The sequence below is a fragment of the Lissotriton vulgaris genome, chromosome 6 (assembly GCF_964263255.1).
Source record: "Lissotriton vulgaris chromosome 6, aLisVul1.2, whole genome shotgun sequence".
In the NCBI taxonomy this organism is placed as follows: Eukaryota; Metazoa; Chordata; class Amphibia; order Caudata; family Salamandridae; genus Lissotriton; species Lissotriton vulgaris.
Window position 1 is genome coordinate 1,695,852,541 of NC_141694.1, and position 14,747 is coordinate 1,695,867,287.

Genomic DNA, 14,747 nt, shown 5'->3' on the forward strand with positions numbered 1-14,747 from the left:
GAAAGTGTTTTTCTTGCCTCCTAATAACACCTAATCTAAAGAATGCTCTAATACAAATAAAGTAGTTTCTTTGATGGGTGCCTTCAGCTCAATACTGACTCAAGATACAAAGCGTGTGACACAGGGATTGGCATGTTATATATAACATCAGCCTCCTCTGACGTCCCATGTACAGAGTTTCAAGTCTTATGTCGACTCATTTGGACTACATGCAGAACTCTAAACGGACACAGCTGATCTCTATCTACGATTGTAGCTTTTCATCTTTCTCTTCTAAACCCTCCACACTAGCCTTGAGAAAGTCCTATGGGGCGAAATATGTGTTTGCTGTCTGGATAATTTGTTCTCTATATTGTGTACTGAACAAATACAATCATGGTTAAAATAAGAAGACATCAGAAATCTTGGATTCCTTACTTTCAAACATACAGTGCTCTAATGCTGCAATTTTATGTCTCATTTTATCACATTAATTAGTGGCGGTTGGTAGGGGATGGTGGCAAGGGGCAGCGACAGGGGGTAACATTTTAAACGTACCTGTGAACGCAGTTGCCACCACCTCTCCTCCGTCCTCTTCTCTCGAAACGGAGGCACCCAAGTTCTCCCAGCCAATCACGATGCCGCCTTACAGCAGCGTTGTTATTGGTCTGAGATCGTGGTCTGATGGAGAACATGCACAGTGCACATAACGATTTGGCCGGCCCAAGACAGCAGGCCCAACCGTCATGTGCACTTATGGTGCAGCGACCACTCCTCCCTCTGCTGTTGCGTGAGCCCCGCCCCACCGTAACATTAAAGGCAGACTAAAAATAAAAACATAATAATGTTCTATTAATATCATTTTATCTTTACTTTGCTCTGCTCTTAGAGCAGTGGGGCAATGCTCCTCCGCCTTAGCGGAGGAGCTGCCCCTGACATTAATGTCCAGATTTACTAAGGTTTTGTGTTGTCCTTACACATGCAAGGGGACGTAGGTTGTCGCAAAACCTAGAAGGAGATTTGCAGCATACAAGGGCACCTGAGCGACTTGGTGTAGGACAAGTCGCTGCCTTTCGTTACTCTGTATGGTGAGGGATTTACATCGGGGGAGTGTGGTTGTTCCCATGTATCCATCCATGTATTCTAATGCATTCCCAAAATTTACCAACAATGGTAGACTTGCGAATGCCTCAGATTCATATGCCTTTTCACCAGAGGTGCAACTAGGAGACATATCATTATTCTGCATTCTGCAGCACACTAAGAAGCAGGAAAATGTCTCTAAGGATTGTTTTTGTGCAGAAAGGTGTGTCTTCTTGCTCAAAATGACCCTGCTTGTAGTGCAAGCACCCTTGCTCCATACCACAAGCGTGCATTGGTGCTAGGTTGCAGATTGTGTTCCAGCGCAGGCAGAGGACTGAAATGTGTCATATCTTGATAGATATGGTGCATTCCTGCACTCTTCCTTCCATGCAGCGCAGTGCAGCAAGTTGTCTCTCTGAGTTGCCTTGCATGAAACAAATGATAAATCTTGCTCTAAGTGTCTGAAACCTCTCAGTCCATGGCCAATGGAGTGAGCTGTTTTGATCACCTCAGATCAGGTTTAAAAGTTATGGGCCAGGTTTACTAAGGACCTGTGTTGTCTTTGCATGATGCCTGTTGTTGAAAGTCAACGCAAGTCCTTAAATGGAATTTAACAAGCCTTGCAAGGAGCGATTTGCACTTTCTTGCATGACTTTGTAAAGAAATGCAAAACAACACAGTGGAGTCTGTTGCTTTGCATTACCTTTAGTAGTGGTAGGCGTTGCATGGGTGGAGAATGGGTGTGCCTGTGCACCCATGCAAGGAATTTGATACCATCCCAGATTTTATACAGACAGATAATGAGATCTGGCACAAAAACAATCCTGCCTGTGCTGTAATGCAGGCGCCCTTGTGCCATGGAGCCAGGGCGCCTCCGTTGGTGCTGCCAGCGCTAAGAGATAGCTGAACTGTGCCATATCTTTGTAAATATGGTGCAATTCAGCTCTCTCTCTTTCACGCAACAAAGCGCAGTGACCTCCCTTGCTGTGCTGTGTTCAGTAAAATGTTAGTAAATATGCCCTTATGATTTTTGGGTTTGCACCGTTAGGTAATATAGGGGTCTATTATCAAGAACGGCGTTAAAATTATCGCTGGTTCTGCCGCTAAAGCAACGATAATGGGCTTGATAATATGCCTTGGAGAATTCCCATAGAAGCCCATGTTCACACCAGAACATGGACTTCTATTGGAATTCTCAAGGGCATATTATCAAGCCCAATATTGCCGCTTTAGCAGCAGTTTTCTGCCACTAAACCAGCAATAATTTTTAACGCCGTTCTTGGTAATATGCCCCATAGTCTGTAGGACTCTAAGGGCATCTTTTGTCCCAGGTGAGAGAAGAGGTGGAATTCATAAAATAAAGCAGGGCTGCCAATCGACTCCCCTTCTCTTGAAAGTCCGCGGGCGCCTTGAAATGAGCGCCGGATCCACATGCATACAGACCCAAGTTACGTAATACGGTGTCTGGCACCCTAGAGCAATACAATTTCCAAACCCACAGTTAATGTAGGTTGAGAACTTTTTGTATTATTGTCCTATAGTTAAGGAAAATAAAAAGGTTCTTGGACCACCTGTATCAAGCAGGCGCATAACACAAGCCCCTGCAGTCCCTGTGGTGCCGGGGCCCTTATCCCTCCAGGGGGCCTCCCACCCTTCAGAGGGGCCACCCAATAAGACGAAGGCCAATGAATATCTCTAAGATAGGTGAGACTCAGAGGCCCCACATAACATGCTGTGGGGTGTGGGCAACATTTTGGTATGTCACTCGTGTCAAGTTTGCAAAGCAGATTTAGACAGGGCTGTAAAACACATCTCTTATCTACCACTGGGAAACGTGTACCAGTCCTTCATGTCATCTCTATTCGTTGTGTTATTATTTGCCAGTTGTACTGTGCACAACCTGCGAGTGTTATATCATCAATGGAAAATGATTGTGGAATGCTTTACAATAGAGGCTACATTAATATCCATGCATCACCTGTGAGCTCATCACACCAGTACGAGATCAGAACGTCACAGACATTTACAAACAAATCTGCCATCTATCCAGCAAGATGCTCCTCATCTTCAAAAATGGAGTGTGCATTTGCTTCATTGTGTACGGCAAAAAACATGGCTCCGCCGCGTCAATGCGTGATCAGCAGAGGCGTCATGGAATGGATGACTGGCTGGAAAACAGCATGACTTGCCATGCTCTGGCCTCTAAAGGGACAGTGACACGAGGGACCAGCTGAGGCTATTTTGGGGGCAAAGTGACAATCGCTGGTGCCCTGTGTGAAAATGGAATTCGAGGCACGAGGGTGAACTAACATTATCCTGCTGCTGTGTCAGTGTTCCGCCTCCATTTTGATGCCTGACTTCAGTGCCACATGAAAATGGTGCCTGCTCGCTTACTTTTAAGTTGTTTTGCAGTTGCTATGAAATATTCGTGATTACCGTGTGGGCTAACCAGGTCTGACTTTCTACTGCTTGGTAATGAATGAGGTATTTCATGGTCGATAGGCTATACTAATTGGCGTCTCTGGGTGCCCAGAAGATGTTTCTTAAAAGAGTGGAAATTCGGTGCACAGTGACACTGACACACCGAGACAATGAGTCCCAGCCAGGCTGATAGCAAGATGCTGTAAGATTAAACAAGGGCTATATTAAGGCATGTCAAGATGAATCCTAATGCGCTACTAGAGATTTTGCATATTTACGAGTATGCAAAGTGTCTGGCAGCAAGCTGGAATGCAATCTGACAGAGTTTTACATAGCATGTCGCCCGCCCCTGTTTTTGTACAAAATAGGGTGATGTGAGCTGCTCTTTAAAAAGCACCAAACTGAAGAAGGTCTATCGATCTGTGCCAATGCAATGCGGTACAAAAATAACACAAGACAAAAAAAGCAATCAAAAAGTGGAAGCTTTTTTAATATTGCTCTACCATCATCCTGAAAGGCATAATAATTTGAGTTACATATCGGAACCGATTGGAGTTACAGGATCAATTCTCCTTTTTGCATTTAACAATATATACAATATAAAATAAATACATTTACACAAATGGACATTTGTTGGAGCACACAGTATGATACACATCACAAAAATATACAGTTGATTGCTTTACAGATGTCAAGTACATCTACATCGATAGACATGTTTTTGTTCCTGTTCCTTTTACTACTGGCTATGATGAAACTCCTGGCTTATTAGAAACATTTTAAATTATTTTGTCCATGTATTTGTTGTCCTTCAGTAATCCTTGCACCTAAGACTGCCATTTAATGCTTTTGCAGGCAGGTAAACAAAGAGACACTTAAATAATTAAAATACAATCACCAACACCCAGTTTTCATTCTTTAAGAAAAATAGCAGATTTTCATTTTATCACTTTTTTCTTGTTATCATTTCAATGCAAAATAGCAGAATAAATACAACATTTTGATTTGATTGAAACACAAGTGCAACTGCAGCGAGTCACACAATCATATTGCTTTAAATTATGTAAAAAAACTATTTTTAAAAAAGCAAAACATTGAAGCAAAATATTATGGCTAAAATAAACACTTTCCAGTTTCACCAAAGCTAGCAATAAATACATTATTATGGTTGAAACTTGAAGGAGTTTCCAACAAGATTTAAGCAGAGCTTCATTTTTAAGTCTGTGTAGTTTAATAAGCAGTCTGCTAGCTGTAGCATTCTTTAGATGACTGGCCCTTTACAACTAGAAGTACTTCTTTATAATAAAAAGATTACCTCCACACTTATCTATTCACACACACATCTCTTTCTCTTATTTCAGCCACAAGTTATCAGCCAAACTTTGACGACAACCGTGTATAACTTTTATGTCTCAAATATACTCATCCATCCGCACGCTCACATACATATAAGCAAAACAAACACAGACAAATATATATATGTATATGTGTGTGTATATGTATATTATATATATATATATAAACTTTTGCATGCACATAATGCATATATATATGTATATGTATATAAATATATATACATGTATACATATATTATATGTTTATACACATATATATAATTGTATGTGCACATAATGCATATACATACTCATATACACATTTTCTATTGGGCAGTAGCAATTGCACCTTGCACACACCATCTGGAAAATAAATAGATTTTTGTACACAATTACATAAATAAATAATCTAATACCACCAGCACCTTTTCCCAGGAGTTGTATAGTTTATCTATCACTTTTAGAGGGATATGCCAGTCTCTGAACTTCCATCACAGCTATACAATTTCAAGTTATTGACTGTCTGAATGAGTTGTTAATGATGATTTATCTACAATCACACTACAGACACTTCTCTACTGCAAAATCCACAATCTACGATATAGTCCCATATAGCTAATGATAGATACAAAGTATTGAGAGCACACTGCTTATGTGCTACCAACCCGCTCTATTTTGTTCAAAGCACACAAAGCAGCAGTAGTAGTTTTGGAAACTTTTCCGCACCAAAAACTTTGCAACAGCACAGTGCGAGTTGATAGAAGTCAGAGATGGATGAGATGAAGCGAAATATATACAGCATTTAAAAATTAGACTTATATATAGTTTTGAAATATTTCAAGGGATCCTCCCTTCTAACCTATACATTGGTAATCTATAATACAGTTAGACAAATTGTCCCTTGTTTTGAAAATAGCATGACTTTTCATTTGAAACACGTGTTAGTTGGTGTTGAGTACTTGTTTAGAGTTTCCTAGTTGTCGTTTTAAGTATTTAGGTAGGAAGATACGCCATTATCAGTATTGAAGTGAACATATTACTGTGATCTCCTGAGGAATTGTACATCCAATATTGTCTCTAATTCTACCCTGCCTCTAAAAGCACACACTATGATAATCAAAGCACCACAAGAAGAACAAGACAACAGTCCTCAAATGCAACAGAAAATTTCAGAAAAAGCACAGCAAACATGAAACATTGAAAACTCAATCTACATTTTGTTTGTTAGGCTTACAATTGTAATTACATTGTGTACATAGAATAGGGAGGATCACATGGTACAAGTAGAAGCTTCTAACACTTGTATATTGGTATAGCATTGGACGGAGGCTATAGTTTCTTAGTTTATTTTAATAAACATACTGTACTTGAGGGGTGTAAAGAAGTGTGTTTTGTTGAGGACTTTCTAATCAGTGTTTTTACTAGTTTACTAGTTCTAACAGTCCTAAATGTGACCAGTCCTCCCATGCTGCAACAAATCAGCTGAAATGTACACGGATTGCTCCAACTAGTTGTACAAAAAAAATCACAGTAAAAAAATTATTCAAAATCAGTCCATAATTGAAGTTTAAGAATATGATCAGAACGGATGCCTGCTTAAACTGATTACCTTTTTCAAAGGATGGCTTTTGCCTTATTGCCTCTTAACAAGTACCGTGTCACAGTTCCAAGTCTGAAAGTAGTCATCTTTTAAAATAGTGTACAGTAGCTCAATTACCAACTCAACCCACTAGGGTTAATGTGGCAACTGTCAGAGCATTACACAGTTACAAATGCTTTAAATTTACATCTTATAGGGCGCATTTGTGGATTTTACAACATACATACTGCAGGTTCTAATAATCTAGGAACAATTCAGTTTACTGGAGCTTATTTTTTTCAGAAACTGGATGTACAGGACCAGACAACATAAATTGCATCCGTGATAAAATGCACCTTCCTTCCAGCTATTGCTTGAGTAAGATAAGTTGCCACATTGGTGCATGGCATTAAAGTGGTAAAGCTGGTACAGAAAAAAATCTCCACTGCTGCGAAGAACCAAATACCTAAAACATAACAATTTCTTCTTCGTCCCTTATTTTGTCCTTCATCATCGGTGTCATTACTTGAGCCCGAATGGAAATGTACCATCCATCTTTCATATTGCATGAGTGAATAAAGCTTAAAATAGTCCCTGAAAAAAGTTGCACAGTGGCTAACCTAAGAAACATCTGGAAGACTTGAAAAAAGAATTAAGGAATCAGATGGCTATAAAGGACCTAGAAGGAGAATGCAATGATAAGAAGCAGCCAACTCAACACCTTTAGATCTGTTTCTAGTATTACAGACTGCTCCAGTGAAACCCAGTACTGTGTTCGGTTCATTGTGTCATAATTGACGATGGTGCACTCTTTGTTTCATTTGTCAATAGGGGTATCACTGTTTTATGACAAGTTAACTGGTATCCATATTATGGATTTCATTCCTTTGGCAGGGCTGGCTTCCGTCTCTCTTTCAGTAGAGAGATCTTCCCAAAGTTCAGCAGCAACGAAATAGAGAAATGGGATAGGAAAGTTATATGTATCTGCATCTGACAGACACAATAGAGTTTTTAGGCTGCTTCACAGTCTTGCTGCTGAACTCTCAGTGCAGTATCTTTGTTCTCGTTCAACACGGTGAGTTTTTGTCACTATGTCTGTAGTTGTTTTCCCTTTGTTTTATATATATATGTACATATATTTATATATTATGTATTCGCTTTGCATAATGGAAAGGCCCACAATGCTCTAGTCAAACTTTGGCCTCCAACATTTCCAAAAACAGTTTGTGCATTGGGACTTTCCCTTCCAGTTTGATGTTGTAGAAGTGCTGCACGGCCTTCGTTGAAGTTTGCCTTAACAGTGGAAGGGTCATCAACATCTTGCCCGCCCGGCGGGGGTCCTCAATATGTTGCCCAGCCTCATAGTCCTGCAGAGCCTCATGTAAGACATCTTGAAGTTTCTGAACTGCTTCAACATCTTCTATATGCATTGAGTCTATAGAAAAGCAAAGACATGTGGCATTAATACTCAGTACATAAAACGCATCATTTCATTACATTAATCACAGTCATTACTTTGGTGACATGTTAGCAGTAGGTTTTGTTAATTCATATTTTGGTTATTCTAGTGCAAAAGGATAGAGTATCAGACTTAGGCTTTTGACATTATTAACTCTGACTTTTGCATTTTGCAAAGAAAACAAGCATTTTTTATTGTTTTTAATGAAATAAGATTTAAGAGGTAATAGTGAATCCCACACAGTTTGTTTGCCCACATAACTATCATCTTCCGTCTGATGGAATTGTGCAGGTCATATCCCTAGTGCACTGCCTTCTGGGAAATGCTGTTTCAATCTGCTGATACCTCCGCAGAAAGTAGGAACGGTTGGGACAGTGATATGTAAAACAGATAACGAGGTCATAATAATAAAGGCATAAAATAAAACAACGAACAGCAAAAGACTAAATACTATGGTAAACAATCAATTGAATGGAATTAAATGTATATTTTGTAAAAACCATTGAGGAAAAATAACAGCGAATAATATTGTGGAAGTTTTGTATTTAATAGAAATTGTCCATGATAATGCTTTGGGGACATTGATACACTGACTGTATTAAGTAAGTAAGTAAGTTGGAGCGTTTGCACATGTGGGCATATTTCGAGTTTTCCACAGAGGTCAAAGATCTATCAATCTATCTTTCTATCTATCTGTCTGTCTGTCTTTCTGTCTATATATCTATCTGTTATCTATATCTATACATTTCTCCTATAATATGAAAAAACGCATAGAAACTGGATGCATGCATTCGCCTAATTAATCTGATATTATTCTGCCCACAAGTTTTTCCTGTACCTCATCTCAAAAACTCTGCTTAGGGGTTTACAAAAAGAAATCATGTTTTTGGAGCCTTTTTCAAAACTCCATACTTGAACAATGTGCATGAAAAGTAAGGTTATCATACAAATTGTACATTTGTTATGGATTTTTAAATAGATTCGATACACAGCGCCACAAATATTACCAACACAAAAAATACGTTTCCAATTGAAACCATATGCCCACAGGGGCTAATTAAGCATAACTAGCTACAGCTATAGAGAGGCCACAATAGCATCTCTGGAAGTATGGGTAATTATCCTTAGTTAGCACCTCTGAGTTTCTGCTTTTTCGATATGTACATATTAAAAGACATATACAAAAGCACACACACATAGAACTCATTTCATAAATATCTTGATATTTTTTTAATCATTTTGAAGTGTTTGCCAGAGTTCAACCTCAGGTGACTCTTTCCCTCATGAACCTCAGCCTTGCTTGGAGGGGTTTCGGGGTAGGGGGCAGCAAGTGTTGAAGTGGGAATGTCGTGGACATCCACAAAGGGTGAAAATGTAATAACTCCTCTAAGGGAAGGCTGAGAGGAAGGTGTGGTTAACACGCTGTGGCCTATTTTTGAGTGTAAGTGTCATGTGCACATAAGTGACACATTAAATCTAGCGTCTGCCTTCTGTGTTTGTTCTCACCCAGGCACTTGGCACTTTCTCATTCACTGAAAAGCCTGTGTCCAGCGTGATTTTCAAAAACAGCATACTGAGCCATAAGTAATGATGAGATCAGGCTGTGTTCGCAGAAAAGGAAAAATAGCTATGTCGCAATACCATTTCTTATGTAATATAAAAGTACAACCATTCATGACGTGTTGGGTTCACCTCCGTGTGACTGTTGTCAGCAGTGCGCATGCGCAGATCTCTTTCAGACCCCAGGCCCAGTATTACAAAGTGGTAGAAAAGAAACAAACATATCTTTGGGATAAAACCCGCTCACTGGAAGGCTGTGGCTTGAAAAACCCACCAATCCCTAAAAAGAATAGATGTCTAAGCCTATGTTTTCTAACAAAAAGGTGCACTAGCTATAGAACTGCATTAAATTAGAGCTTATTGTATTTATGATGTCACTTGCATCCATTTGTCAGCTAAAAGTCTTCCGAACACAGACCGAATTCCTGAAGTTCGGGTAGTTGCTAAAGATGTTTGGGCCTTAGACTGGTACCAGCTGTTGAACAGCAGGCCATAGTGCCATGATGCTTAAGTGCATGTGGTGGGCTTTAGAAATCCACATGGCATCACTAATGTTCTTGATATTGGCAGTGGAAGGGTTGTTGCTCTTCACAATAGATTAATAACCGGATGGCATTCAGGAAAGCTTTGAAAACCCACCTATTTGCAAAAGCGTGTTAACCCACCCTGTTCCTCGCCTTAGTAATCAGTTAAAGCGCTGCGAGGCCTCCGAGTAGTTACACGCTATACAAATATAATTTTTCATTTCATTTCACAATAGGTCAATTCTGCTCAGTACTTAATTTGTAAAAACAAAAAAAAAAAAAAAGTGCCAGGGTCCTCCTCAGGAGGCCACTGCATCTTGCTCCATCTATTGCCCATGCCAGTGCTGCCAATGACAATACCAACTCAACTACTACCCATCACACTCAACAATTGTGACAATTCTAGGTCCTCAAAGCTATAAGAATGGCGTGGGTGGCAGTTATTAGTCATTGTATATTCAATTAATAAACAGTTGCTGTTGTGCTCATCCATAATTAGGCAGACAGCGCCACCATGTGGCAGACTGTCATAAGAGCCAGTGCTGTCATTTAAGTGCCGCTGCTGAGCACTAGAAACCACCGGCTTCAAATTAAGCTCTGGTTCTGCTAGCCGATGCCATGTTTGCCTGGTTATTATGTCACGAAGAGAATGCTGCAGTATTTGCTGCTCTGTGCCACACCAATGCCCCTGGTGGACACAAGTGCTTCATTAGGTTAATGTGAGAGAGAGCCTGGATGTTAAATAAGTGAAGGTTCGGGATTTAATTTCCTGAAATTTGTTAGCAGACTAACGAAGGTCGTTTAGAAGGGCAGGTGAAATACAAATTTTGTTGGGAATTGAATGACTTCAATTCAATGGCTTTTTATCGCACTTTAACGGGCGAATAAATATTACATTTTACCTTTCTTTGTAAAGAAGATGAAATATGAAAATATCTGGGTTTCAGACCCATTACAAATGATTGAAACACCATGTTGGCACTACCATAAAAGCATATTTCATGATTTCTGTCAAGCTGTGGTTAAAGCCATTGTGGAAGTCCACGTAAAGTGTTGCTGTGTACTCTGCTTCCCTCCAGAGATTGTGTAACTCGCCACATTCGCAGTGCAACACACCAGAGGCGCAACTAGAGTGAAACATTTTGGGGGGGGGGGCTAATAAAAATTTCGGGGGGTCTAATTCTTCCAGCAATCGGCAGAGTGAAGATGTAGAGGCTCTAAGAAGGGGTGAAAGAACAACAAAGCCTCATTAACAAGTAAATGGCCTTTTAAAGACCTGTAAAGTACTCGGGTGCAGCTGTGTGTGTGCCCGGGAAGCTCTCTGAGCCGGGCTGACACACACGACGGGGGGAATGGGGCTTACGCCCTTTCAGCCCCATGGGCATTGCGGGCCTGCAACACATACTCTTGAGTGGCCTTATCCATGTCCAGAGTGCTACTTCTAGTTACAGCTGGTAAAAGGGGATCATTAGGAAAAGTAACAGTTTTGTGTCTTCCTGATGGTGTCCATAAATCCACCCATCACTTCCATGAAGGACGGCATTTTGGATGAGAAGAGAGTCATCTCGAGTGATCTGCACTTCCGCCTGTGCCATGACTCCGACCTTCACCACAACCTTATTTTTCAGGGCTGTGCGAAAAATCAGTGGCTTGCTCTTTAATTTTCCTGATTCGGAAAGGCACAGATTCTTCATAAATAGTTAAAAGAAGATAATTATGTTGATGGCAATTTAACTCCTACAGAGATAGAGAATACATTTTTCACCCAAACTGAATCATGTTAAAACAGAATGCTTTGCATTCAACATAATTGCATGCCCTCTTACAGGTTCCACCTTGCCTAATGCTACTTCTCACCGGGTCCTTACCCATTTCAATTCCTTGAGCAACATGACTCAGCTCCACTTTGGAACCTCATCACACAATCTGCCAAATTGACAAACGCAGTCTTTATGAATTTCATCACTTACAGAAATGGAAAGCACTAATACTAGCCAGGAGCATTGGATCAGAAGTCGAAGCCTTATTCCGACATTTCTGATTGAGATGTCCTTCTATTTGGAGTGATTAAGTCCACCTTATTCCTGCCAGAAGTGGTGCACACTTAGCAGAAGGATCATCTTGGGAGCCAGGGAATGTGATCCCATTACACGTCTCCTCTATTCCTTACATGGGCTTCTACTAGGAGCAAGGTTCTTCTTCGTGAATGTCCGCTTAAATTGCAAAACCCTCATTCTGTTCCAAGCTATGTACCTTCCTAAGAAAGTATCAATGAAGGAAGCTGTGTCACCAACAAAAACAAATCCACTCTGCCTCTGGGCATTGCCTGAGCTGAAAAAGCAAATCTCTGAACCAGTCATTCAAGAGCTGATCTCCCTGGACCTGGAAAACTCTCCCAGCCAACATCTACCCTCTCCTTCCATTCTGTCATCACAAGATGTGTTCTTGCTGAGTGCTGAGCTAAATAGAGGTGAACTATAAGGTGTTAGCGAGAAATTAACTAGAGATTTTGAAGAATATATATGGCGTGAATAGGACAAATAGCAAACTGAAAAGGCCTAAGGTCAAGAGGCACCTCAAAGACACCATGCATGTTTTCAATCCTTTCTGTCATTAAAACTTTACTGTGAGCCTCTTCAAGCCTGAGAAGTGCAGCTTATATATTGCAATAATTCAGGGCATAGCACCCTTGGCGAATTTGTTTTCTTGACACCTCCCGATTTCCTGTAACGCCCCAGGTGATGGAGCATCTGGGGAGCCAATCCATTATTGCCAGAAGCCACAAAACTGCAGGCTGATATGCTGAACCAAAGCATCCTAAAGCCCCTTGGACAAGTATCCACCGGCTCGTTGGACCTCTCGCTCGCCTTCAGAAGTTAGTGAGTCAGGCAGGTGCGATGTGCCTGGTACAGTGGTATACGTTTCTGTCCCATGCATTATTGCTCAATTATATATGGATACAGAATGAAGACAAACCAGCAAAGTAATTCATAGTTTTGTTGTCTTACATCTACCAATCTACCAGCAATTCCTTTCAGAAGCACATCTTCCTACCCGCACAAGTACATGTCTCTGCATTTTACAGAAAGAAAAGCAAAGTCTGTAGATGCCTTTTAAAATCTGCTAATCTGCTAATTTAAACAAGAACGTATTAATGGTTAAATAGGGTTCCTTAAAATCCATTTCTTCATTAGCATTTGTGATCAATCTAGCAAATGCCTAGCTTCCTTTTATCCATCTCAGACATTGAGTGTCTCCTATGGTGTGGGTGGCAGGCCAAAAATGTACAAGTAGAATTTGAGACTACGCCCAGTTGTCATGTAACTAGGGGCCATATGTATCAACACATTTCCCCATAGACACAGAATGGGCAAAACCCTTTGATACATCTGGCCCTAGGTTTTTAAATTTGCATACATACATACTTGCCAAACATTGGATTTGCACAAATGTGTTGCAAATGTACTTCTTGCAACAATTATATAAACCAAAAAGAACTCAATAGCAGAAATATTTTTTGAGTGCATTCCCAGTTACTGAGTAATTCATTATGTAACAAGCAAGAACAATTGACCAAGACAAAATACAGGTAATTATTATAAACATTTTGGTCACTACTTGGATTAGCTAGAGAGGAAGAGGTAATTGAAGAATATAGCCTGAAGTGTTATTAATATTCAGTGAATAGCTCCTACCTATGCAAGCATGCTACATCAGTGACTGAGCTTCAACCGCGGTGATGGGCTAAAGGAGCTAGTTGCTGTGCTGATGTATAAACTGATAGCTTCCACCTCCCTGTCCAAAATCCTGTTTTTAATTAAGGATTCCAAGTGCTCGATTGCGTTACACAGACAAATAAAAAAGTACAACTTCATTGTTTAAAACAATTTCCCTTCCATCAATCTGAAGATCCAGGCATCAATACTGTAGATGAACTGTTAATTACAAAATCAATTAAAAAATTATTCCTCAAAACAATCACGTGCTTGGGCTCTCTTGGGGGCAATTTGGGCAGAAGGCTCTCCCCCTCACCGGTGCCGCGCCAAATCAGGAGGCGTCATCCACAAGTAAGCAGAAGCAATCTGCTTTTTCATTTTTCAGCGTGGCTGAGCTCAGCCTGAGATTGATCGCCACATATGGCCCCAGAAAACAAACTGTCAATACCTTGAGCGCTGCAGAATTTGAACAAATAGCCGCCCGCCCATTCAAGCCACTCATTGCATCCCATTTAACAGATTTTATTGACAGGTTCCTTCTTGTAATTAAAGGGAAAACTACTGGCCAGCAACCAAGATAAAGTTCAAAGATAGGGTCAGAACAAAAGCAGATGGAGGGGCACGGTGTGACTGTCAATGGTGCGGCCCATCGTCCCGCGTTATCGACACACAGGTATCTAATGATCCGCCCGTCATTTAAGAGGGATATGTCCTGGAGTGTATGCAAATGACAAAAAGTTACTCAGCGACACAACAAGGCGTGAGGAGAGTACAAAAGGAAAAAACACACAACAAAAGACATAAATGATTTGTTCTTTCTGCTTATCAGGCTGTGATCACTATCTTTGCTATTTCAATGGCTCACTTTGAGAAAATTGTTTCTGCAATACTTAACCCCCTCTGGCACGGGCAAAAGTGACATTACACACCGGGGGCTTCTGTTTTGCTATGGATTTTCTGTTTTGCGCACAGTAAAACCAGTCTTGTGATTAGAGTTGGCCCAATATAAGGAAAGTATATTATATGAGGTCTACAGCTCTTCAATATACTGATGCTCTAGAGCTGTCTTGTAGATGTTGGAACCATGTGATA

At 40.4% G+C, this 14,747-nt stretch overlaps 1 protein-coding gene across 4 annotated transcripts in view; it reads right to left on the reverse strand.

Moving 5' to 3' along the window:
• Window positions 1-3,955: 3,955 nt before the first annotated feature.
• The window catches only part of ESRRG (estrogen related receptor gamma), a 264,204-nt gene continuing 253,412 nt past the window's right edge, over window positions 3,956-14,747 (reverse strand). For all 4 annotated transcript variants that reach the window (XM_086927905.1, XM_086927902.1, XM_086927903.1 and 1 more), the window contains one exon: window positions 3,956-7,831. In XM_086927905.1, the coding sequence (XP_086784031.1) occupies window positions 7,587-7,831 (245 nt within the window). In that variant the 3' untranslated portion in view covers window positions 3,956-7,586. The remainder of the gene's footprint in view (window positions 7,832-14,747) is intronic.